Source organism: Taudactylus pleione, unplaced genomic scaffold, assembly GCF_031769625.1.
Source record: "Taudactylus pleione unplaced genomic scaffold, aTauple2 ptg000041l, whole genome shotgun sequence".
Taxonomy (NCBI): Eukaryota; Metazoa; Chordata; class Amphibia; order Anura; family Myobatrachidae; genus Taudactylus; species Taudactylus pleione.
Window position 1 is genome coordinate 49,791,491 of NW_028284443.1, and position 27,915 is coordinate 49,819,405.

Consider the following 27,915-nt stretch of genomic DNA (forward strand, 5'->3'; position numbering starts at 1 on the left):
ACAATGCGTGTGGAAAAAACCCATGATGAAATGGACCCCACATCCCAACAAGGGACAGTCTAGGGTGGTGGCAGTTCAGGTATGGTGTGGGGTGATTTCAGCTGGAATGCATTAGGACTGATGATAGATCTGTAGACATCACTGACTGGAGGATGCTACATAGCCATCCTTGCGGATTATGCAGTCGTTCATGTCATGCATTCACTCAGATGGGAGTTGGCTCTTTTAGCACGACAATGCACTGCCGCAAGGGTTCGTAGCCACCAGATTATGGCTGGAGGAGCATAACTCTGAGTTTGATAACATGAGTTGGCCTACACGTTTGTAGGATTTGAACCTAATACAACACATATGGGATGCAGTTCAATGTGACATCAATGGCAGGGTTCCACTTCCAGCGAATATTAGGGAATTGTGGACCATTATTCAGGAAGCTTGTTCTACACAGTACTTCAGAGAACTTATGGAATCAATGCCATTGGTGTTGCAGCTGTAATCCGACTGAAAGGAGGACCTACATGTTACTGGGCATGTGTCTCAGTTTTTCCGATAGAAGTGTACATACACAGTAGAGACATAGGTGCACATACACACAGGTGTAGGTAGGGGGCACACACTGGTAAGGGGGGCAGAGGTGCACATGGGAAATGAGACACACATGAAGAGGTGCGGCCAAAGTTATATATAGGGAGGGGGAAGGAGGCATACTCGAGAAGACAGGTATAGGCTCACAGGAGGGGGAGCTAAGGCACACTTGATAAGACACATATAGGCACACAGGAGGGAGAGCAACACAATGGGGAGACAAAGACAGACACAGTGAAGGAAGCAAAGAGCTCTTTCTATACTATGCAGAGCACAGCAGTAGACTCCACCAATTGAAAGGAAGTCAAGGGAGGTGGGGAGAGGCACACACATAGGAAGTAGATGCTGCACTTCCCCTATAAGGCAAAAGATAGCATGTTTACCTGGTCAAGGTGTCCCTCTGAATGACTATTGCCATTACATGCCTCTTGTGCCTTTAATTAATCCATGACTGTTGGCCATGACCCTGACAACAAATTGCTTCCAATCACATGCAGACTGACTGCGAATTAAAAGTAATTCACGGTCGTGATCATTGGTGCCATTGTCAGCCTTGTCTTCTTTACATCTGTAGCTCCTGTACATCCCTCAATGCGTCATGCTGGCAAGGCCAGTGAACTTACATCAAGTCAGTTTAGGTTTTAAAGCTCTATCAGATTACATCAGGACATATCTTAGTGATGACGGAGGAGCTGCAACTGGATGTTATGGAGTGGAAAGATAATATTTAACTTGCAATGGATTGTGAGGGCTAACACTGCACAGCTATTCATGTTTCCTATATTTATATGTTGGTCCTTTAATTAAAAAAAAGTGGCAGTAAATATAATTCCAAACGGAATTTTTTGTTTCTCAATAAATTGTAGACAGACACAATTTAACAAAAATAATTGTGCTCTATTCTTTACACATATCGTTTACCTCCAAAATCCTTTTATGTTGATAAGACCCTGAACTTTGAGCTCTAAAAAAAAGAAGAAAAAAAGAGCATTTTGTTTACCAGCTTTCAGTACAGGACTGCTTTCCAATTTAACAAGGAAACAAAATGACAAATCCTATGCAGACAACAAGCATTTTATTCTTAATATTCCTCTTTCATCAAGCAGACCAAAAAGGTAAGATTTAATTTCCAGAGTTTTTCCCCACATAGTTTTCTTTATACATTTAATTTTAAAAATGATTTGTTAAAAATTTAATTCAATCACAAAACTATACACAAAGGGGAAAAACATGCATTAAATGGTAATTTTATATATTTTCTGCAATTAGATTATCATATATTGAACAAAGCATATTTAAAGTCATGTTTAACTATTGTTTTTTATATTTTATTTATTATACATTGCTTACCTTTAAACAAGTTATCACCAACATTGTAACATTCACAATATTGTGATGGCATGTGTGATGGTATAGTAAATTGATTGTAGAGAATATTACAATACCACATTTTAGTAGCCATAAAACATTTTTAGAGGAATAGCTTTTCAGATGGATAAACTTGTAAGTTCCAAGTCACTACATATTTTTAAGGGCAGTTAGCATCAAAGCATTTTCTTAAATGTGGTGTGAAATTATATACAGTACACTTGAACCAATTTATTTAAAAATTCACTTTTAATATATTGTTAATACATCGTTATAAATGTGACACTTAAATAGATTGCAGCACATGTATTAGCCTCAGATGTCAATGTTACAATTGCTATTTGCAGGCGACAAATGGCATATACTGTAGGGCAGATTTAATAAACGTTGGATTTTCAAAGCAGCCGATGCTTGGTGGCTTTGACCAATGTTTTTCATACAGTAACAGAAAAATAATGCTAAATCAGGCTTGTTTAGCATTATTTACTATTACAGTTTGAAAAACATCGGTCAAAGCTGATGATAATCAGCAGCTTTGAAAATCTGACATTTAGTAAATCTGCACCATAGTTTCCATATGCAGCAGCAGAAACGTCACTTTGCGCTTACCAGGTATGACAGTGTGGTTTCTACTTTTGCTGCATTATCTGCCTATACCCCGGCAGTGCTGCCCCTGAGGGTTGATGGGTGCTTTTATTGATCTTTAAAGGGGCGGTTATGTGACTCCTGGTGCCAAATTCAAAAGACTATTTAAAAAGCACTCTGTCAGGGCCGTTTCTAGGGGCGGGATCTCCCAGTGCGAACAGTCAAAATGCCCCCCTCCCCAGTAAACAAGCAGACACAGTGCAAAGCTGCATGTGGGCAGGTGGATGGGAGGGAGCGCTGGCAGATGGGAGGGAGGGCATGCAGATGCGACGTGACATCATAGGTCATGTACGTCGTGTCTCCATAGGTCACAGACGGGTGCGCTGCTGAGCCTCCAAGAAGAGCCCAGCGCTGTCTGGCTCTGGGTCTACAGTAATACACTACATACATAGCCGCAGTACACTAGCGTGGTGTTGTGAGCCATGCAATCTCAGGGGTTGCATGCCCTCTGTGATTGCACGGCTCGCCCGCCCCTAGAAACAGCCTTGCACTCTGTGCACTATTTATCGTCAGTTTACAAAGTCCTATATCTTGCTCCAACATCCCGAATTTCTGCCTAGCTACTCTATATACAAGAGTAACTAGGCAGAAATTATCTGGTATGCAGAACACTGCAATCCAACCAGGGAGGACAGAAGTATCTAGACCACCACTTCAAGATCTCCTGGAATTCTAGTCACATGAGGCTACAATCCCACAACTGCTATCAGAATTCTGCAACAAGTCCTCAAACTGTCATGAATATGGCGACCAATATACCTCTTTGTACCCTGACGGAACTGATATCCTATAAAAAACTTCTGAATACAAATCAAGACTTATGAAATGGCATATTTAATGAAGCTCTTTAAAACCAAAGAAGGCTGGCTCAAATATTTCATTCTCCCAAACTGTGCAGCAGCTCGAAACATCCTCAGGATACTGTGAGGATGCTCTGGGCAGTGCAGTAGTTTCGGACCATAAGATAGTAACCCAAATTTGTACCATGCCATGTGACACTGTCCTACACTCCCTGCTAATCATGTTAGGAAACAGTTAGAGGCCATGACCCTCGTGCTAGTGAAGCCCATACCATGCTCCCAACTTCTTTGAACGGTTAATCGGGACACTGCTGCACGCCAGAGGTGTGTGCATCCGAAAAGGGGCATGGTCTTGTGGGAAAGGCCATTAACACAGGCCATGCCATCATTTTTGTCATGCAGGGGGCATGCCCAGCACGCTGGGAGCACCTGGGCATGACCCCCGTCTCTCTCTGCACTGAATAGATACCGCGGATATGCTCATGGTATCTATTCACCCCTGCCCTGCTAAGCAGAATGTGAGAGGGGGCCTCCCAACACCATCCCAACCTTGAGACACTGCGGCCCACGGGTGGAACAGTGTCCAAAAAGCGGGACTGTCCCACCAAAATCCGGACGGATGGGATCTAACCTTATACTGACGTGTGGAATCGTTCCAGTCTGTCTTCCATGTGGCAGAAATAATGGCATCTACAAGATACAGAAAAGTAATTTAGAAATGTCTGGATAACTATTGAATAAGGGTGTACCTTACAATCACCTTTTCTCTGGTAGCTTTCAGTCATTAGATACTCACTGGTATAGTGAGTAGATTAAGGGCAGGAGAGGAGGAGTATTTCCCTTTCCTCTCCTGTTCCTACTCCTCTCCTGCTGTCTTACTTGCTCCTGCAGTGAGTGGCTAGTTACTATAGCAACAAGGAAGGCTAGGAGAGGCATGTTGTGGACCAGGTGGTGAAATGTTGCCCTGACAGTGGGTTCTCACAACATGGGAGAAACAACTCTGGAAAAACCTTTCCTTTATTCAGAACTAGCGTTTGCCAGCAGCTTCGCTTGTGTGGATGTCTGTTGTTGCTCAGTGGAACTAATTTTACAATGACAGTAGTTGCATCTAATATTGTGATGTATATTTTATATTGTAGACATTGATCACAAAATGTCTTTGTAAATAATATTTGCAGTTTTTCCTTCAGGGAATAACACAAAAAGATGCTTAGGGCTACTAACTCATGAGCAAGCCACTTAACCTAGGGATGCACTAAAGGAAAAATGCGGTAAAAACCCAGTGTTCAGGGTTTTTACCACATTTCCATATGTACTAAGCCCTGGCCACCCTTATTTCGGCATGGAGGGTAACACTAGAAAAACCTGGCATTACCCTACAGAAGCCTATGGGCTTCTTACCGCATCCCGCTCCCGATGGTTCGCCGCCCATCGCTGGCCCCCACTCACCTGCACTCCATTGTCGCAGGCCCGCGCTCCTCCTGGGTCCTCCGCTCAGGGCTTCCTGCACATGTGACCAGCAGGAAGCTCCCGGGGCTTGGAGGGGACAGGGTCCCAAGGAGACCCCGTCACCCGGCGTCGGCTATTTCGCAAAGAGCAACTCTTATCGCAAGAGCTGTCCTTGACGATACTAATCACATATGTGATTAGTAAGGGGTTGTGGTGACTGACGGAATGATCACCGCAACCTTAGTACATGGCGCCCTTTGTCTCTTATGCTACAAATATTGGAATGGCTTCTATTACATGTAAACGTGTTCTCTTGGGACATACTGTATATATTGTTACTTGCCTGCTGTTTTCCTATGCAATGTTCAAAAACTCAGGAGACAAATCACCAGTGTAGTCCTAGCTTACTGTTATATTTCCTGTATAGTCTTCTTATCTGCTGAAAATGCTAACAAACTAATACAGAGGTCCAAGAGAGCTAACTTCATATTGATAGAGGAATTGTGGCAGGGGAATTTAGAAAGAGAATGCTTTGAAGAAATATGTTCATACGAAGAAGCAAGAGAGACATTTGAAGACAAAGAGAAAACTGTGAGTTTCTACTATTCATTTTATTTTTAATTATTATTATTATAGTAGTCTTATGCTGGGCATACACTGCCAGATAAAATGTCTGTCAGACCGACAGACATTTTATCTGGCTGGCTGCCAGCCGCAGATGTCCGCGGCATACACTGTGAGAGAAATCTCACAGTGTATAGCCCAACATCCGCGCTCCGCCCCCGGGGGAGGAGACATTTCCCTGTTCCTTCCGTAGGAAGGAACACAGGAAATGTCTATCTGTCAGCCGCGCTGGGCATACACTGCCCGATGCGGCCGACAGTTTCCAGGGTAAATATCGCATCGGACGGGCATGCTGGACAATCCAGCATGCCCGACCGAGCAATATTTAACCCTCGGTTGCCCGCATACACGCTGCAATTATCGCGGCGATCCGCCGATATCGGGCGGATCGTCCCGATAATTGCAGAGTGTATGGCCAGCATAAGTAATATTATTATTATTAGTAGTAACATTATTATTATTTGTTCAACATATCTTTGTTTATTGTGATGGTAAAGTCAGTCAACATAAGCAATATTAAGCAACACATATGATGAAATTATGACCTCATACTAGACATACAGTTTATTAATAAGAAAAATAAATAAAAATCCTAATTGGAAATAGCCATGTGGAATACTGTCATTTATTTTTATAATAAGAGAAATAAGGAGACAAACAGTGGGAATGGTAGACACAGGAAAACCCTAGTCGGGGAGAGTTTTTATATTAAAAAAAAAGATCTACAAGGTTTGTGGAAAGCAGGAATATTGCTAGTTTAGATGTTGGACATATAAGGAAATACCCACCAATACATACATTTCTCTGTATCCATCTAGACACTGGTAAAACATAGGGTGTAGAGGGCTCTGTACTGGAGTAGGCACTTTTGTTAACTAAACACTGTTTGCTGCTGTCTACTCCTCCTCCACCACCTCCTCCCTCCTAAATCATGGCCTTTAGGAGACATGTGAATCAAACACTCAAACAAGAACAACACTACGACAAAACAAAGTGAAACAAAACAGTGTGAATAAAGGGTGAGAACGCAGGGGAGGACACATGGAAGGAGCAGGCGGAGGGGAAACACGGAATGGCGCTGGGAGCAAAGACACCTAGCGCCGGCACTGAAGGTGGCAACTGTTTGGCCGTGGTGATCTGTCTGCTGTACCCAGTAAGTACACAAAAGAGCCTTGTCACAGTGTGCCGGACACCGGCCATTAATTACCAGGTCTGGCAACACTGGGGTCCCGGCCGGCGGCAGGCGGGGAATTCCCGGCGCCCGCTGCTGGTGTCTCTGCTCCCGGGCTCCTCTCCATCTCCTGATGTGGCTGCAAAGTGCCGCAGTTCCCCTACATATAAGCGTGAGGACCTGCAAGGAGATTTAAAGTGACATCACGTTTGGCACGAGAATTTAACTCCTCAAGGACTCTCTAGGCATTAGACAGGTGCCAGAGTATAGGCCTCCTGGTACTGCACTTGGTACTTCGTTTTTGACCTTGGCTTCGTTCCTGACCTGATATTGTCTGATTCCTGGTATCGTCTTGTCTGTTTGATCCTGACCCAGCTTGATGACTGTTGGGGCTGGTAGGTGGCAGTGACTGGAAGACACTGTAGTCGGTGCTTATTGTTCAGTGCTGGCATTCCCACTGTGATGCTGCTGTATGCGCTGGGGATGCAGGGGCTGGTGTACCTCTCCCTGCAGGAGCTGCTCACACCGGGTACCAGAAGCACAGACTTTAATGCAACCAGCTCCAGGTGATGGTGTATGCATATGTATCTAGTGACCTCCTGCAGCAGCCCTTGTCTACTGGATGCAATCATGTGCAGGTGACTTACTCTGAAGAGAAATTCTAAAAACATTAGCAGCTGGGGGGAGGTGAACACCGTGCGTGGAAGCTGCTGCTGCAGGCTAATAGAGGATGGTGACTGCTCATACTGACCCCTGCCCACAGTGCGAGTAGAGGTGGGTATTCTGAGTGTCCCCACTATGGACCAGCACAGCAATTGTCTATACACCCTGTACCATTACCCACATAATGTTCTATTATAATGTCCCTGCTCACTGCAGGAGATGCTCATTCCCCATATTAATCATTAGTGTCTTCTTTGTGTGAAACTGGCTGGGCATGCAACCAGAGTGATGGGAAGGGGGTGCGCCACAAGACTACACCCCTGGAGAGACCACACCCCTTTTTGGGCACCTTTGACATGCACAGATGTGCCCTCCTAAGTAATCAGCACCCTGCCCTAAAAAAAAATCCTTGAGTGAACACTACTGTTGTGTGTATCGTGAAACACTAGAGGTGTATTTGTGTTAAGTAAAGTAGTTGTGCTAGCCACATAGATCCGACCACGAAAAGGAAGCAGAAAGTGATAGAGATTCATAATTTCCAGAAGCAAGAATCAAGTCCCGGAACAGGGAAAAGATCCTGAGTAAGATGGAATATGGAAACAACTTTCACTGAACTAACACCACGCCGCAGAATATGGCAACCCCCAAGCAATGCAATCTAATATAGATACCCACCTTGTAGAAGCAAAAAAACTAGACAAGGAGAACTATTTCATGTATGCCACTTAAGTTCACTGAGTCATGTGACCCGAATAGTGGTATCTGTATTGCTGCCAAAAACCAAGGATAGACCCCACAGAACAACCAGTGAATCATGGCCGTGGAAAACCCCATGATGGAAGTCTGATCCTCAGGAATGCTAGACAATGAAGGTGAAAGAAGAAAGGCCAAAGGCAGGCCATCAGAGCCACTCACAAATACGACAAAAAACCTGTCCAATAAATGAAGTGTGAACTTGTTTCTTTTCACACACTTTGGAAATATTTCAAAAATAATTTTTTGGACTCTGATCCTTGCCTGAATGATCAACCTAGATGGCCCCTCAGCCTCAAAAATCATGGGCAAAAAAGACATGCAGATAAAGTTAAAATCTATCCAATATGGCACCACCAGAAATCTTCTCTCCCTTCCTTGGCCTTCTTTCATACCAGTGGAAGCCCGGAAATCAGAGGAAAAAGAGACAATATTGGTACTGCAACAGAAAGAAGAGAGTACCGGGATGTAAAACATTGACTAGGAAGTCAGTTCTCAATATAAACTATATGGAAAGTGTACTGTGACAACTAATTTAGCTATAAGTCAGTATGCAATATATATATAACATAAAGACAATACCATGACATACTGCATTAGCCAGTATGGCTGTACTAAATATAAATAACGTGGAGGTAACATCGTGAGATTACATTAACTTTAGGTCAGTACATAACATACAGAATATGGAAAGAGTCCAGCAGCATAACCCATTAGCCCATAATTTAGCACTTAACACAATAATATGGAGAGAGAACAAAACAATAGTTAGTATGTCAGCTGTCAATAAAATAACATGGAGGGAGTATTGTGACAAAACATGCTAGTAAGGTGAATAAACAGGAAGGAGGGACTACTGTGACATACCACAGCTTATGCCACACACATAACTGAGAGGATTGTTTGGATGTACATTACATTACAGATAGAAAATGCAAAGCAAGGGCTGCTGGGAAAATATGTCTTATACAAAGCATATTTTGTTGGACATGTCAGCTAGTGTCTTAGTCAAGCATACTACTGAGTCCACTATAATTTGTTTCCCTGTTTTTCCCTTTCACGTTCTCTACTGTTACATGTTAGGCAATGTGGTTGCTAATGATAACAAACATTTGGTCAATGCTCATAATTATAAATGTTAACAGGGCATACTCGTACGTATGGCATACTCGTACGTGCCTTTTTTCCATATAACAAAAACCAGCTTATTTAACAACATTGTGCAATGTGCATGACTCCAAGGGATATATTTACTAAAGTGTGGGTTTTTACAAGTGGAGATGTTGCCCATAGCAACCAATCAGATTCTAGCTATTATCTTCTAGAAGGTGCTAGATAAATGTTAAGTAGAATGTTTAGTAAATATACCCCCAGTAACCAATCATGTTCTATTTTTTTAAAAGACATCTGGTCGACATTACAAGTTTTTATGGCCGGTAACATTTAATTATTTCTAGAAGACCTACTATACTGTGGTTCTATTGTGTTTGCATAAAATAAATACTTCATATATAGATATATAATTGTATTCAGTATTTGGACATTGAATAAGACAGGGATACAACTACAGCACTTCTAGACTCCCTATGTTACCAGTCCCCCTTATAGCATCAGCAAGATACACTGATGGATACAACTACAGCACTTCCAGACTCCCTAATGATGGATACAACTACAGCACTTCCAGACTCCCTATGTTACCAGTCCCCCTTATAGCATCAGTAAGAGACACTGATGGATACAACTACAGCACTTCCAGACTCCCTATGTTACCAGTCCCCCTTATAGCATCAGCAAGAGACACTGATGGATACAACTACAGCACTTCCAGACTCCCTATGTTACCAGTCCCCCTTATAGCACCAGCAAGAGACACTGATGGATACAACTACAGTACTTCCAGACTCCCTATGTTACTAGACCCCTTATAGCACCAGCAAGAGACACTGATGGATACAACTACAGTACTTCCAGACTCCATATGTTACCAGACCCCCTTATAGCATCAGCAAGAGACACTGATGGATATAACTACAGCACTTCCAGACTCCCTATGTTACCAGTCCCCCTTATAGCATCAGCAAGAGACACTGATGGATACAACTACAGTACTTCCAGACTTCCTAAGTTACTAGACCCCCTTATAGCACCAGCAAGAGACACTGATGGATACAACTACAATACTTCCAAACTCCCTATGTTACCAGACCCCCTTTGTGATGTTCTGGGTTGTTTGTGGACCCGGGGTGGTAGCAGGAGTGATCACAGAAGCAGATTTTAAAATAAAACTAGAATTTTTAATAAGTGCTTGAGTAGACAGATAATGGCAGTAAATAAAAGTCCAGGAATATATAATGTGCACAAGAGTTCTGTGGTGGGAGTAAAAGGGTTAATGTCCAAGTAGAAACAATTAAAGCTGTCCAGGTGTGCAGGTAGTGAAACTGAAAATAATCAAGCCAGGTATACAAGTAGTGAACTGAAGCGCAGGATGTCAGCAGGCTCAGGCACTCAGGTATGGGCAAGGGTGATGGAGGAAGCGGGGTAGTCCAGTGGGAGCTAGGAGCTGACAGGCAGACAGTGAATTCACAGGAACAGGAAAGCACAGAGAACTCCCTCTCAGCTAGGCTGAGATACACGTTGCACTGGCAAAGAAGGAAGGCACTGACCCTTCCTAAATACCCCATGCCGTGCTGTTACTGGCCGGAGGGAACATGTGACTCACCAGGATTGGCCAGCCGCATCACATGGCCAGAAGGCAAGATGGCGGCGCCCATGCCAAACGGAACGGAGACACCGCCAGGCCTCACCAGCGCAGAGTGACAACAGGGCCGCACAACAACGCGCGCAGCCAAAGCCCCCCGCCAGACACCAGCTCCACCACCAGACAGCCCGCGCCACAACGACCTCACTGGTAACACCCGCCTAGCGCCATGCTGAAATACCCTGGCCGTGACAGGACCCCCCCCTTTTGGGGTGGCCTCAGGACACTCACCAGGATTCTCCGGATGGGCAGAATGGAATCTCCTGATGAGCATGGGAGCGTGGACATCACGAGCATCGGTCCAGCAACGTTCCTCTGGACCGTAACCTTTCCAGTCCAACAAATACTGAAGATGACCTCTGCGCAGACGAGAGTCCAAGATCTGGGCGACTTCAAACTCAACTCCTCTCTCCGTCTGGACTCGAGGAGAAGCAGGTAGAGCATTATGGAACTTATTCAGGACTAGGAGCTTTAATAAGGAAACATGGAAGGAATTTAGAATTTTTAGGTATGGGGGTAACTGTAAACGGTAGGCCACTGGATTAATGACTTCTGTTATGGTGAAGGGACCGATGAAGCGGGGTGCGAATTTCATAGACGGAACTCTTAGACGAAGGTTCCGAGTAGACAACCAGACCTGGTTTCCTACTTGCATGCGTGGGACTATTCTACGCTTCTTATCGGCCTGGGTCTTATAGCGAGAGGATGCCTTCAACAAATCAGACCGTACTTGAGTCCAGATGGCAGCAAAATTCCGCACCGTGTCCTCCGAGGCCGGAACATCGAAAACAGGCAGGCTTCGGAATTCGGGAACACGAGGATGAAGGCCATATACAACCTGAAATGGCGTTTGGTTAGTTGACGAGTGGTAGGAAGCATTATGTGCAAACTCAGCGGACGGCAGCAAGGCAGCCAAATTGTCCTGGGAAGATGACATAAAAATTATTAAGAAAGTCTCTAGATCTTGATTAACTCTCTCGGTGGAGCCGTTGCTTTGCGGATGGTAGGCCGTGGAAAAGTTTAACTTCACTTGAAGAACAGAACACAAAGCCCTCCAGAATTTTGCAGTAAACTGCACACCACGGTCAGAGACAATTTCAGCAGGAAGGCCATGTAGACGAAATATGTGTTGGACAAACAACTGTGCCAGGTCAGGGGCAGAAGGTAACTTCTTCAACGGTATATAGTGGACCATCTTAGAAAATCGGTCTATTACAACCCAGATAGTGTTGAAACCTTGAGAGACTGGCAGGTCTGTGATGAAATCCATGGAGAGATGCATCCATGGACGTGATGGGGTAGGTAATGGAAGCAATTCCCCAGCTGGAGCTTGTCGTGATGATTTATGCTGGGCACAGGAGGAGCAGGAAGAGATAAACTCCATTACATCTGCCTTCATAGAAGGCCACCAACAGTGTCTTTTCAGGAACTCCAAGGTCTTCCGAGTGCCTGAGTGCCCTGCGAAGCGAGAGGAATGTGCCCAAGTGAGAAGCTGCTTCCTTAATTCCGGGGCCACAAATGATTTTCCCGAAGGAGGCTGAAGTTGTAATGCGGCGAAAACTCTTGATTCCAAGACAGGGGTATTGCTTTGATTTTCAGATTGATCATCACAGAGGAGAGATCTCGATAGGGCGTCAGCCTTCTGATTAAGTGCTCCAGACCGGAAGGTCAGGGTGAACTGAAACCTGGCAAAGAATATTGCCCAGCGGGCTAAACGAGGACTCACACATTGGAGGTTTTTGAGAAATAGGAGATTTCTATGGTCTGTAAATACAGTAAATGGAAACTTGGCGCCTTCTAGCAAATATCTCCATTCCTTCAACGCCAACTTTACAGCTAGTAGTTCTTGCTCACCTATGGCGTAGTTCCTTTTGGCAGGAGAGAATTTTTTAGAAAAGAACCCACACGGATGGACTCGGTTGTCCTCATAACATTGAGACAAGACTGCTCCCACAGCTTCAGATGATGCGTCTACTTCCAACAAAAAAGGCCTGTCCAGATCAGGTTGTCGAAGAACTGGTGCTGAGATAAAGGCCTGTTTTAGAAGATGAAAGGCAGACTCTGCCTCAGGTGACCATTGGGCAGGATTAGCACCTTTGCGGGTCAAGGCTGTAATGGGAGCCAGCAGTGTAGAAAATCCCTTAATGAAGCATCTATAATAATTTGCGAAACCCAACAATCTCTGGATGGCCTTCAGTGTCTGAGGTCGGGTCCAATCCAGAATTGCCTGTACCTTCTTGGGTTCCATTTCTAAACTGGAGCCAGATATTACATAGCCGAGAAAAGGTACACTGGGCACTCCAAAGATGCACTTCTCCAGTTTGCAGTAAAGGTGGTTTTCTCTCAAACGGGTCAGAACTTCTTTAACATGTTCTTGATGTTTAGCCACAGAGGGTGAAAAAATCAGTATGTCATCCAGATAGACAACAACAGAAACATATAACAGATCCCGGAAAATCTCATTAACGAAACTTTGAAAGACAGCAGGGGCGTTACACAATCCAAAAGGCATTACTAAATACTCGAAATGTCCATCTCTGGTATTAAAAGCGGTCTTCCATTCATCGCCAGCTCGGATACGAATGAGGTTGTAAGCCCCTCTTAGATCTAATTTAGAAAAAATGACAGAGCCCTTGACCCTATCAAACAACTCAGTAATCAGGGGAAGAGGGTATCGATTCTTTATAGTAATGTCATTAAGGCCTCGATAATCGATACATGGTCTTAGACCACCGTCCTTCTTGCCAACGAAGAAAAACCCAGCTCTGGCAGGTGAAGTAGAAGGGCAAATGAACCCCTTTGCCATGTTGTCCCGGATGTATTCGGTCATGGCTTGAGTCTCAGGCAAGGACAGCGGATAGGTACGACCACGAGGTGGTATCTTATCAGGTATCAATTCAATTGGACAGTCCCATTCCCTATGAGGGGGTAAGATATTTGCTTGTTGTTCAGAGAAAACGTCGGCGAACATCTGATATTCCTTGGGAATGGCAGAAGAAACTAATGGAACTGTCTTTCTCACAGGTCGAATTTTTGGAAGACAGGATTTCTGACAGTCCATACCCCATGACAGAATCTGCATAGAACTCCAATCAATCCTGGGATTATGTTGACGTAACCAGGGTAGACCAAGAACAATTTCTTGAGAGGCCTCTGATATCACCAGGAATTTTAAGGACTCAGAATGAAGTGCCCCAATTCGGACCAATACTGGTTGAGTCTCTTTGGTGACTATCCCGTTAGTTAGAGGGCGTCTGTCTATAGAGGTCAGAGAGATGGCATGGTTGAGAGACAAACAAGGAATCTGAAATTTATCTATGAAACTAGACGTTATGAAATTTCCGGCTACTCCCGAGTCGAGTAGAGCAGTAGCAAAGACAGGTTTGGGTTTAAGATCCAAGGCTAGGGTAATCGTGAAATCTTTAATCTTTGGAGACGGGTTCATAACTCCTAACTTGATGTCTCCAGGGTCAGTTAGGATTTGGCATTTCCCGGTTTACGGGGGCAGGAGATCAGCAGGTGACCGGACTCTCCGCAGTACAGACAGAGGTTCTTTTGCATTCTTCTCTGACATTCTTCTTTAGAGAGGTGTGTATGATTCACCTGCATAGGCTCCTCTTCAGTAGGGGAAGGAATGGGACGGGTAGAAATGGAGGGGGTAAATGACCTTTGCCGGTCAGTTCTGTTTTTTTCAGCCTGACGTTCCCTGAAGCGTAGGTCAACTTTGATACACAACGAAATCATGTCGTTCAGATTAGTAGGAAGCTCTCGAGTGACTAGATCATCCTTTAGTCGGTCTGACAACCCATGCCAGAAGGTCGAGGTGAGGGCTTCCTCATTCCATTTGAGCTCTGATGCTAAAATTTGAAATTGCACGGCATATTGACTGACAGGACGGACCCCTTGTCTCAGTGTCATGATGTTTGATGATGCTGATACATTACGCCCAGGTTCATCGAAAATCCTCCTGAAGGATGACACAAAGCCTGCGTAATTATCCAGCAGCGGATCTGAGCGCTCCCAGAGTGGGGAAGCCCATTCCAAGGCCTGGCCGGATAACAGAGAGACTATATAAGCCACTTTACTTCTTGAAGTTAGAAAGTTGTCAGGCTGCAGGGTAAAATGTATGTCACACTGATTTAGGAATCCTCGGCAGAGTTTAGGGTTGCCATCAAATTTACTTGGTAAAGGAAGATGTAAGCGGGGAGATGATCTGCCTCCTGTATTCCCAGATGCTAAAGCGGATGTAGATGCTGGTACTCCAGGGGTAGAAAAGGAAGTTTGCAAACTATCCTGTCGCTTGGACATCTTTTGCAGAAATTGAGCCATCTGAGGCTGCATGTTTTCCAGATTTTCTAAACGACCAGAAATGCACCTGAACAAATCCACTCCTGACTCCTGATCCGTGGCCGGCTCCATGGGGCCAGTGCAAACTGTGATGTTCTGGGTTGTTTGTGGACCCGGGGTGGTAGCAGGAGTGATCACAGAAGCAGATTTTAAAATAAAACTAGAATTTTTAATAAGTGCTTGAGTAGACAGATAATGGCAGTAAATAAAAGTCCAGGAATATATAATGTGCACAAGAGTTCTGTGGTGGGAGTAAAAGGGTTAATGTCCAAGTAGAAACAATTAAAGCTGTCCAGGTGTGCAGGTAGTGAAACTGAAAATAATCAAGCCAGGTTTGCAGGTAGTGAGCTGAAAATAAACAAGCCAGGTATACAAGTATCGAACTGAAGCGCAGGATGTCAGCAGGCTCAGGCACTCAGGTATGGGCAAGGGTGATGGAGGAAGCGGGGTAGTCCAGTGGGAGCTAGGAGCTGACAGGCAGACTGGCAGACTGGCAGACAGCGAATTCACAGGAACAGGAAAGCACAGAGAACTCCCTCTCAGCTAGGCTGAGATACACGTTGCACTGGCAAAGAAGGAAGGCACTGACCCTTCCTAAATACCCCATGCCGTGCTGTTACTGGCCGGAGGGAACATGTGACTCACCAGGATTGGCCAGCCGCATCACATGGCCAGAAGGCAAGATGGCGGCGCCCACGCCAAACAGAACGGAGACACCGCCAGGCCTCACCAGCGCAGAGTGACAACAGGGCCGCACAACAACGCGCGCAGCCAAAGCCCGCCACCAGACAGCTCGTGCCACAATGACCTCACAGGTAACACCCGCCTAGCGCCATGCTGAAATACCCTGGCCGTGACACCCTTATAGCACCATCAAGAGACACTGATGGATACAACTACAATACTTCCAGACTCCCTATGTTACCAGTCCCCCTTATAGCATCAGCAAGATACACTGATGGATACAACTACAATACTTCCAGACTCCCTATGTTACCAGTCCCCCTTATAGCACCAGCAAAAGACACTGATGGATACAACTACAGCACTTCCAGACTCCCTATGTTACCAGCCTCCCTTATAGCACCAGCAAGAGACACTGATGGATACAACTACAATACTTCCAGACTCCCTATGTTACCAGTCCCCCTTATAGCACCAGCAAAAGACACTGATGGATACAACTACAATACTTCCAGACTCCCTATGTTACCAGTCCCCCTTATAGCATCAGCAAGAGACACTGATGGATACAACTACAGCACTTCCAGACTCCCTATGTTACCAGTCCCCCTTATAGCATCAGCAAAAGACACTGATGGATACAACTACAATACTTCCAGACTCCCTATGTTACCAGTCCACCTTATAGCAATAGCAAAAGACACTGATGGATACAACTACAGTACTTCCAGACTTCCTATGTTACCAGACCCCTTATAGCACCAGCAAGAGACACTGATGGATACAACTACAGCACTTCCAGACTTCCTATGTTACCAGTCTCCCTTATAGCATCAGCAAGAGACACTGATGGATACAACTACAATACTTCCAGACTCCCTATTTTACGAGACCTCCTTATAGCATCAGCAAGAGACACTGATGCTCTTGAGCAGATTTTAAATACCCTTGAAGAAAATGTATTGTATCATTTAGCTAATACAAAATAGTTTTTAACTAATTATTAATGGACAAATTGGGTTGTACTGTAAACGAAGGTTCATATGCTTGGGAGATAAGATTTTCAACATTTCATATACAAATACTACTATTATTTCAAGAATAAAATACTACAGCATTTAAAATGTTATATATTTATGTATACAGTATATATTTACCCAATACTCAGCATCTAATGCATAGTATTATTCGCTGATCCATGCCCAATTCTTCATAGATTATATCTGATCTACACCAAGATAAGATATATCACCAAATATAACACTTTATTTTTACAGGGTCAGTTTTGGAGGACATATTACGGTAAGTAAGTTTACGTAACTTTCCTGTGTATATTTGGTGTGAGCATTCCCATATATATTTTATATAAAGTACAAGTATTTGACACAGATAGGGGAATACCCAGTAATTAGTATAAAGACACAGTATTCCTCATGATTCATGCACTCACACATCTACACACAAACCAATGTAAAACTCAATGTACTGTACTTGGCGATAAAATCACTAAACACTATAATTTATACTAACCAGTGTAGCAATTATTAAGTTAAATTAAAAGAAACACAAAAGGCTCTTAGGCACTATAATATTAACAAGACCTAAAATGGTGGAAATATTGGAGTTTTGGAGTTTACAGAAATAGTGATCTACAAGACAGATAGTTGCAACTATTATTATAATATTACACCCTCATCTAAATTAGGTAATCGCACACATTTGCACCTAATTGAAGCTATATAAACATAGCAAATACTGCTAGTGCATGCATGACAATGCACCAGAATAATAACAGCAATGCATTGTGGAAAATACACCATAGTCCTGTGCGGTATAATGTAACATATGCATAATTCAAGTTCACGGTCTGGAACCTGATCCCTATAGGAGAGGGTGGGCCAACAGGCAGCGGGGCCCACCGGGGGTTTCCCCTGTAGCCCTGTGGGCCACTCTGACTTTGCTAGTAGCACATAAAATGATCCTGATTACTCTAAATCAAGGGTGGCCAACTCAGTCCTTGAGGGCCCCTAACAATACACATTTTGCAGACCACTGTGCTGGTGCACATGTTTTAATATGTGACAGTTAATGATGACTACACATGTGGTGCATTCATTTCTAACTGACACATTCTACAGATTCACAGGTGGTCTGGAAAATATGAACTGGTAGGGGTCCTTGAGGACCAGTTTGGCCACCTCTGCTATAACTCATTAAACTGACAATAACCCCATCACCAGAATAAGAATTTAACCATATTGTAGTAAAATCATTTTTAAAGGTGTTTGCCTATGTTCTGAGCACCTTTTTGTAATCACCTGCACATGTAGGATAACCTCAATTTTCAAGTGTGGTTCCTCAGATCATCCAACTATAGCAGCATGAGAACAGGGCGCTGTGACATGTCCAGCACCATCATTGTGTAGGAGACTGTGTGGGATGGGTACACTGATGATGTCAGGAGGAAATGAATGCAGCAAAAAGCTACAACCTTATGTGGAAACATTATGGCGTTAAACCCAGTTCTATATTAAACAAAGCTCCTACATTCAACTAAAGATGAATAGGATTTTATCCATTTACAGGTGGAAGAAAGTGCTCCTCCAACCCATGTATGAACAACGGTGTGTGCACAGACACTATTCGCAGTTACACCTGCACTTGTCCTGAAGGATACAAAGGGAACAATTGTCAATTTGGTAAGAAAAAAATCTCTCTTTGACATTGTGCACATTTTAGTTCATTAGCTGAATTTAAAATGGATATTCCTATATATATGAAAAAATACTATATGAATATTTTTTTAAAGTCCCCAAATAGTCACAAAAAGGTACAAAATAAAGATACAATTAAAACCATGGTCAATACAAATTGAAGATGTCATAGCGAAATTGGCACAGATAAGGTAACAATGAGGATATATATGCTGGCACAGATAAGGTAACAATGAGGATATATATGCTGGCACAGATAAGGTAACAATGAGGATATATATGCTGGCACAGATAAGGTAACAATGAGGATATATATGCTGACACAGATAATGTAACAATGAGGATATATATGCTGGCACAGATAAGGTAACAATGAGGGTATATATGCTGGCACAGATAAGGTAACAATGAGGATATATATGCTGGCACAGATAAGGTAACAATGAGGATATATATGCTGACACAGATAATATGACAATGAGGATATATATGCTGGCACAGATAAGGTAACAATGAGGATATATATGCTGACACAGATAAGGTAACAATGAGGATATATATGCTGACACAGATAAGGTAACAATGAGGGTATATATGCTGACACAGATAAGGTAACAATGAGGCTATATATGCTGGCACAGATAAGATAACAATGAGGATATATATGCTGACAGAGATAAGGTAACAATGAGGATATATATGCTGACAGAGATAAGGTAACAATGAGGATATATATGCTGACACAGATAAGGTAACAATGAGGATATATATGCTGACAGAGATAAGGTAACAATGAGGATAAATATGCTGACAGAGATAAGGTAACAATGAGGATATATATGCTGGTACAGATAAGGTAACAATGAGGATATATATGCTGACAGAGATAAGGTAACAATGAGGATATATATGCTGACACAGATAAGGTAACAATGAGGATATATATGCTGGCACAGATAAGGTAACAATGAGGATATATATGCTGACAGAGAGAGCTGATCTGTAGTTACAGCTGTGATCAGGAAGGGATTGTGCCAGCACACACTTGTCCCACAGGGCAGTGCTCTGCAGCAATAGGCTGAGCTGTCCCTGTCTCCTCTGCTCTGTGCATGGCCCCAGCTCCTCCTCACTGACAGACAGCTGCTTCCCGGGCTCTGTTATGTGGCTGCAACAGAAGAGGGACAGAATCAACAGATGAGATCTGTAACCGGTAAGTTAGGGTATTAGGGGGGATGGGGGAAATTTGGTTAGGTATTGTTTATGGCAGGTAATACTAAGAAAAAGGAGGGTAAGGGGGTTCATGATTAAATGGGATTAATTAGGTTTAAGGGTGTTTTTTTATGAGACTGCTGGATGTAATATGCTGTCTGTAGTATATAGCTGTCACTGATGTCGTCTGCAGTATGTGGCGGTCACTGATGCTGTCTGTAATTTGTAGCAGTCACTGATGCGGTCTGTAGTATGTAGCAGTCACTGATGCTCTGTAGTATGTGGCAGTCACTGATGCTGTCTGTAGTATGTGGCAGTCACTGATGCTGTCTGTAGTATGTGGCAGTCACTGATGCTGTCTGTAGTATGTGGCAGTCACTGATGCGGTCTGTAGTATGTAGCAGCCACTGATGCTGTCTGTAGTATGTAGCAGCCACTGATGCTGTCTATAGTATGTAGCAGTCACTAATGCTGTCTGTAGTATGTAGCAGTCACTGATGCTGTCTGTAGTATGTAGCAGTCACTGATGCTATCCATTGGGATGCTGTTGTGGTACCAGGGAATAAATCAAATCTGTTATGGATCAACAGTTATAATCTAAAAAAATGTTGCACTTGTTATACCTGTGCCTTTTTCATCTTCCTCCCCTCCTCTATTATATGTTCCTGTAGCAATGAATGAATGCCACCTTGATGCAGATGATGGATGTCAGCATTTCTGTGAGCCCAGATATGGTCTAAACTTTTACACTTGTTCTTGTGCATCTGGCTACAGGCTTGGTGAAGATGACAAGTCGTGTCACCCGACAGGCAAGTGAAAAGCAATGATGCTTATAAAACTAGAAAAGCTCTCTAAACTAGACCTGCGTTAATCACAGTGGTTTATGGGATGGCTAATTGTATAGAATATGTTGGATGCTTCAATTCACACCAGATGTAACACCTTCCTGTACTGTGAGCTACAGTGCATTGTTCTGTCTGACCTTGTTCCACTGACCATATGCTGCATTGGATGTATGCCTGTTGCCAGAGCTCCTCTTGCATGCTTTCATACTGGGCACACTCCAGACCCAAGCATATGCAGGTAAGGTTGATAAAGGATTGTGCGCATTTCAGTTGCATCTCCACATACGACTAAAGATTCTCAGGTATGCAAAGTTCAGTGAGGGCATACCAACACAAACGTGGGCTACTTGGTTGGAAGTGTAAATAAATCATTTTTTAGACAGGTGTACTGTAGGTGCATCTCTCTTGCACCTACAAGTTTAGACTGTTGCAAGTGCACAACAAACTAAGCATATGGGTAAGGGGAGAGCACACTGCAGGATGCATACAACATCAAACATCAGCACTTGATGCGAAGCACATGCTCCTGCTACCCGCCCAACGCCACATCAGGCCGTAGTCTCTACTGCTTGTTATACAATGTACTGTTCAGTGAACCATACAGGAGTTACAGGAAGCCACACTGTCATTATTCACTGGCTCCCACAAAGCTAGATCTGGTCATTTTCCCATATCAATAAGTAGGTAATAATTACAGGTATTTGGTAGTTTGCACGAAAGTCTTAATTTTCACCAGTTAGTAATTAGCGTTAATTCTAAAATCTAAGGAAACAAAGAAATACTGCGTAATGTATCATGAGCCAAAGCCCTTTAAGTGAAACATAGGATTTTTTGATGTCCAGGAAGACATGACAATACAAAATGCTGAAAATACATGTTAAAACGTAAAAAACAAATATTGATCATTTTTGTACATCGTCTTCAATAGAGTTAAAATTAGAGAATTTGTGGGTAAGACTTTGTAAGGTCAATTCAATTAGGAGCGAGTTTGCGAAGGCGGGTTTATTTCATGAAACTCATATACGTGGTGTGAATGCACGCACCCGAGAAATGCCAAAATGTGACCTGGGAGAAGGGCTTAAAAAAAGTGGGGAAATTATCCTGGACCCAAAAAAGATGACAACTGAGGTAGCAGGACCATATCTTAGTTTTAGGTAGCAACCCCATAAACTGAAATACTTACTTATACTCAGCCAACTTCCCGGGACTATTAGCCTCCATTAGGTCAGATCCGTCAGCTTCAAATAAACTGTACACATCTTAGTTTGTTCGCATGGCTGCAGTAAAAATGACTGCTTTACCTCGCCTGCTCTATCTTTGGCAGACACTCCCCATACATGTCTCCACGAAAATCTTAAAATACCTTCAGGGTGAACTTTCCGTTTTCAACTGGGCAGGTAAAAATCCAAGAGTTACAATGTGTCTGCTACAGAAACTCCACACTTCAGGAGGGGTCGTGTACTGGTAGGCCCTTTCAGAACACAAAGTATGGACATCCATAGAAGTTGACACTCTATTAATATACTCTCTGTAGCGGGGAAGCCCATTTCATATTGGAATGGGCGTATTAACAAATTGTACTGTTTACATTGTATGTAATATCTCTTTTCTGTAGGAAAAATTTATTTAAAATTGTATGGCAGATAGCGGAGAGATAATTGACTAGCTAGTATTTACTTATTGCCCTAGACTCAGTGTACAAGTTGTTAATGTCTGTGGTGTGTGTACACCTCCCACTCGCTCTGCCACCATATCCTTACTGCCAACTAAGTATAAACAACAAAGTAAGATTACCAGCACTTCAATAACAAGCAGCAATTCCTATACTAAAGTGGTCTCAAACACTCCTAAATAACATATATAAACAATTTGTATAGTTTTGCGCCCCCCTTTTAGGGTATAGAAGACTCCTCCACTCTACGTTCCAAGATGAAAAGACATTCACAGTTGATAGTCAATATAAGTGTCCACTAAACTAATATTAGATAGTGGCAGTACCTTTCAGATCTCCAGGGAATCTTCTTTTTAGGGTGATATCCAACCAAACACTCCGTCCCCTGGGATCACATAAAAAAGAAAAAATACTCCATGTACCGTAATATTGATTTAATAGAGCATTTTATCCAGATCATTCACAATCATTTAAAAAACAAATTCCACCGTGCACATATATGCAAGGCAGCTTACCGTGTGGTTCGGGTGCAGTTTCCAAACACCCAGAATAACATATTTAGTAATCCACAAAGGTCTCCCGGGATAGACTAATGGACCTGCTGGCAGTCTTGGAAAGCTAGCAACCACTTCATCCAACACCGGTACCAAGTCCTTGTGTCAATCACCAACGCTTTTCAACTCTAAATAAGGAGTCTTCCTCAGGGTGTGTGTACATGGTGACTCTCAACTTATATCCTCTCAAGTGTTTAAGACCACTTTGCTATAGGATTTGCTGCCTGTTATTGAAGCGCTGGTAATCTTATTGTGTTGTTTATACTTAGTTCAGATTGTCTCATAGATCACGAGCTGCATCATGTTAGGATATAGAGACTAACAAAAAATATTTATAAACTCATGTTTGATACTGGTATAATATCCTCAGAGATAAATAGAAAAGGTATTAATGAGTATGAAGCAAAGCACAGGTTCTCAAACTCGGTCCTCATAACCCAAAACAGTGCATGTTTTTCAGGTCTCCTCACAAAATCACAAGTGAAATAATTAGCTTTACCTGTGGATCTTTTAAAATGTGTCAGTGAGTAATGAATACACCTGTGCACCTGCTGGGTGACCTGCAAAACGTGAACTGGATGCGGTCCTGAGGACCTAGTTTGAGAACCACTGAAGTAGAGTACACACTAAAGAGGTTGGAACAAACCTTATATAAAGAAAGTCGGGTATGGTGGGAGGCTGCAACCTTAGAGAAATACATCACAGAATGCATCATACCAAGGGGTTTAAGTATAGAGAAAAATGCATCCTCAAAACATGAAAGTAATGAGTTTTATGCAAAGTGGAAAAAAACTATAGAAAGCTGTTCCATTGCATTGATGGAACTTATTGTTGAGGATCGAAAGAGAAATTTAGAGGGGATTGAAGAAGATATAGATTCACTAACTGCCCTTATAGAACCTTTTCTGGAAGTAGAAGAATATCAAGCTATGGAGATAGAGATGGAGAATAGAATTGTCAGGAAGGAAAACAAAATTATCTTGAAGAAAAATAATAAATTGAGAAGGGATAGAGATGAATTTGAAGATAAAAAGAATGGTTTACACGTTGATGTTGAGGATCCTGCATCCAACTTTTCTGGTCGATGGTTTACGATTTAATTAAGTCTGTTACTGGAGTACACATGCTGGACTCCCCTCTTTACTCTTTGCTATACCGAATAATTCCTAGACTCCCACGCCCATTGCAGATACTTATCAAACATATACAGAGTGCAGCTAAATGTCACATTGGGGGCGATGCAATTCAGCATGATGCTGAATAGCCCCGAGAGGGAGCTCGCAGAGCTATTCAATTCACTGGGCTGTTTGCCTGGTTGGTAATTGGTTAAGTCGGAGAATGCCGGTTCTCATGACTTAACCTGGGTTTTTACTCGCAAGAACTGGCATTCTCTAACGTGTCGGCCGCGTGGCTGTCATCGCCATGCTAAGTCGGAAATCAGCCGCGGGGCCGGCACTTTAGTCGGATTTCTCCTTGCACCCTCAGAGGGGTGCAAGAAGAAATGCTTTTAGCCGTCCCAACAGTGCAGTGAATTGAATAGCTCTGGGAGCTCCCTCCCAGGGCTGTTCAGCATCGCGCTGAATTGAATCGCCCCCACTGTGTCCCTGTCTGCCATGATTAACACAATTTGGTCCGCTTATAGAATGGAGAGAATCCCCCTGATATTGCAAGACACTCCAGTCAATATAATTAAAGTTTGGACTCCATGGACCAACCACTTTGAGGCTGATCCTCCTCTAATCACCATATAACTTCACCAACTTTTGGCTATAATATATTGATCATGGCGATACACACCGACTGGGCTCCCCTCTCCACAGCTCTGTAATTTACTCTCTTCTTCATATATACGTGCCTTTTTTCTCATGGTTCTGGGTGAGATTGCCATTTCTTTTTTCTGTGATATGTTGATACACCTATGTGGATAGTCTCTAGACTCTTGGAATATTTACATATTTGTTATTTCTATTTGTGTCTTATCTTCAATCGTGCCTTTATTATTGTTTACTATATTTGAATTTGCATATTGCAAAAAGTTATAAAACCTTTAATAAACAGATTTTTAAAAAAAGAATAAGGTTGTTAGTGGCTGTAAGGAAAGTACTATAGGTCTTAAAAGGTGTCAAATGGGTGATGTTTGCACTTTTAGTCAATGGTGGAAAAATAATATCGAGCAAGTATTTTTCAGCAAATTTCCATCGTTTTGGGGTACAGACAATTCCTTGTACTGTAATTTTTTAAGTGTTTTCTATATAAGTTTGTAAAAAGTTGGAACAAACACTTTTACCTCATTTTCAAATTTGAAAAACCCCTCTCCCATCATTTCCACCCCCACTTACCAGTCCCCCACATCATTTACACCCCCACATACCTGTCCCCACATCATTTACACCCCCACATTATTTACCAGAGGTTCTGCACTGTGTCCCGACATTTTTGAATAAAAAAAAAAGGATTTTTCACTACCTTCTCATCGGCTCAGGGGGTGCGCACAAAAAAACCTGAATTTCCTCAGAAAAATAAATGCCAGTTTGGAAATGAATTGCAAAAGTAATTTGAATAGCAAGTTCGCTGTGACAACAGCTCATAGTACCCAATTTGCACCTAATTGGATTGACCCCTGTGGGTGAAGGATCTGTGAGGTGTGTGTGTGTTAAGAGAACACCATGTGTAGAACATTGAAATAACATGTAAGACATAAGTCTCCTTAAGTCTCTTTCTTCCACTCCATAGGGGGCACAGGGACAACTCTGGTTATAGCCTGGTGAGGAGAGTCTGGGCACCAAACAGTTAATAAAATTTAACCACAAGCCCAGCTCCCTCTCCTCTAGACCCCGCTCCCAGCCTCTGGGACCTAAGTTTAGTTTGCAAGCCCAGGGCAGGAGCGAGGCAGAGGAGAAGGAAGGAAGGCCGGCATACATACAGAACCATAAATGCCATTGAAAGTACAACCGGACCGGTCACCAAGAAAACACCCCCCGTCAGACAGGTGCGTCAGCAAGAGCGCCCTTTGCCCCCTATGGAGTTGATGAAAGAGACTTAACAAGACAGAAGTCTCCTTTTCTTCTTCTTCCACTAGGAGGCACGTCCTAAAGCTGGTCCCAGGGGACGCTCCTGGGCTGCGTTAAGCACAGATGCTGAAGGCGGCATCTGAGGATGCAAAAGTATTGAATACATAAAACCTGATGAAAGTATGCGCAGACAACCATGTGGCAGCCTTACAGAGCTGTTCAGCAGAAGCCCCACAATGGCTCATTCCACCCACTTAGCGGGTGGAATGAGCCGTCACCACTTCAGGGGCAGGAAAGTTAGTCAAGGAGCAAGCCTGGCAAATAGTGAAACGAAACCAGCTGGCTAAGGTATGCTTAATAGCTGGTCAGCCCTTCTTGTGGAAATCGTACAAAACAAATAGAGTCTGACTTACGAAACCTTTAAGTCTGTTTAACATACACACGAAGAGCTCTCACAACATCCAAAGTCTCAGGGAGAGATGGATCCACTAACTGAAATGCAGGAACAACTATTTCCTGAGTAATATGAAAATGGGACACTACCTTGGGAAGGTATCCAAGGTGAGTCCTTTAGACAGCCCTGTCAGGATGGAACACAAGAAATGGAGAGGACCGAAATCCGAGACCCTCCGAGCTGATGCGTTGGCCAATAGAAACACAGTTTTCCATGTGAGCCAACACAATTCAACTGTCTATAACGGTTCAAAGAGAGCTGACTGGAGAGCTTGGTTCCAAAGAAAGATCCCAGGGAGACACAGGAGAAACAAACGGTGGCTGCATATGGAGAACACCCTGGAAAAAAAAGACCCAAATCCAGACCTGTCTGCAAGAAAGAAAGGATACGGGAAAGGCGGAAAGACCTGGGGCTGAGACCTTTAGTTGAACACCACGAAAAATAGATACGCCAAACCAGATGATAAATACGTGCAGGAGACGGTTACCTCGCCTGCAGCATGGTCTTAATAACCCTCCTAGAGAATCCCTGTGCTCTTAAGATGGATGTCTCAAGAGCCACCCCGTCAAAGCGAGACGGGCTAGATCCAAATGGAAACAGGGGACCTGAGACAGAAAAACCCGGCCGCAGGGGAAGACGCAGTGGGATGTCTATGGACAGACCCAGAAGATCTGCATACCAAATTCTCCGGGGCCAATCTGGAGCCACTAGTATCAGAGTGCCTCCTTCCAGTTTGAACTTGCAAAGGATCTGAGTAATCATGGAGATCGATGTCTGGGAGGCCCCAGCGATGGACTAACAGCTGGAAGACATCCGGATGTAAGGCCCACTCGCCTGCATGGATATCCTGGTGACTTAGGAAGTCCACTTCCCAATTTTGCATGATGAAGACTGCGGGCAGTGCCGAAAGATAACGCTCTGCCCAGCGAAGAATTCTGCTGACCTCTTGCATGGCCCCTTGGCTGCAAGTGCCGCCCAGGTGATTTATGTAGGCCACCATGGTTGCGTTGTCCAACTGTATCTTCACAGGGCAACCCCGAAAGCTCTGTACACAGCCCGAAGTTCCAGGATGTTGATGGATAGCTGGTTATCCTGACTTGTCCAACGCCTCTGAAAGGTGACAAGTTACAGCTCCCCACTCCCGAAGGCTTGCATTGGTGGTGAGAAGGACCCAGTCCTGTATCCAAAAGGGGCGTCCCTTGTCCAGATGAAGACGCTGGAGCCACCACAGTAAGGAGAGACTAACCTCCTGGGGGAGAATTAGAGTCTGAGCCTTGAGGTTCAGACGTGACTTGATGCAACACCTCAGAATGAGTCCCTGGAGGGACCGGGAGTGAAACTGACTGTACTCCACCATGTGGAATGTTGACATCAACGACCTCAGAATCTGCATGCACGAGGGAATGGACACTTGCCGCTGGCTGAGAAAGGTGTGAATTCTGGATTGTAATGACACAATCTTGTCCGGAGGGAGGAAGACTCTCTGAGTTCTGGAATACAACAGGGCTCCCAGATGGAGCATCAACTGGGAAGGAAAAAGCATGGACTTCTTCCAATTGATGATCCACCCGCGCAATTAAAGCACTTCCACGGTCATCTGCATGTG

General features: G+C 43.6%; 1 protein-coding gene across 1 annotated transcript in view; it reads left to right on the forward strand.

Annotated features, from left to right (window-relative positions):
- The first annotated feature begins 1,630 nt into the window (after positions 1-1,630).
- The window catches only part of PROZ (protein Z, vitamin K dependent plasma glycoprotein), a 33,776-nt gene continuing 7,491 nt past the window's right edge, over positions 1,631-27,915 (forward strand). The window contains exons 1-5 of the mRNA XM_088456819.1: positions 1,631-1,700; positions 5,275-5,438; positions 17,128-17,152; positions 18,436-18,549; positions 20,445-20,582. Coding sequence (XP_088312945.1) covers positions 1,631-1,700; positions 5,275-5,438; positions 17,128-17,152; positions 18,436-18,549; positions 20,445-20,582 — 511 coding nt within the window. The remainder of the gene's footprint in view (positions 1,701-5,274; positions 5,439-17,127; positions 17,153-18,435; positions 18,550-20,444; positions 20,583-27,915) is intronic.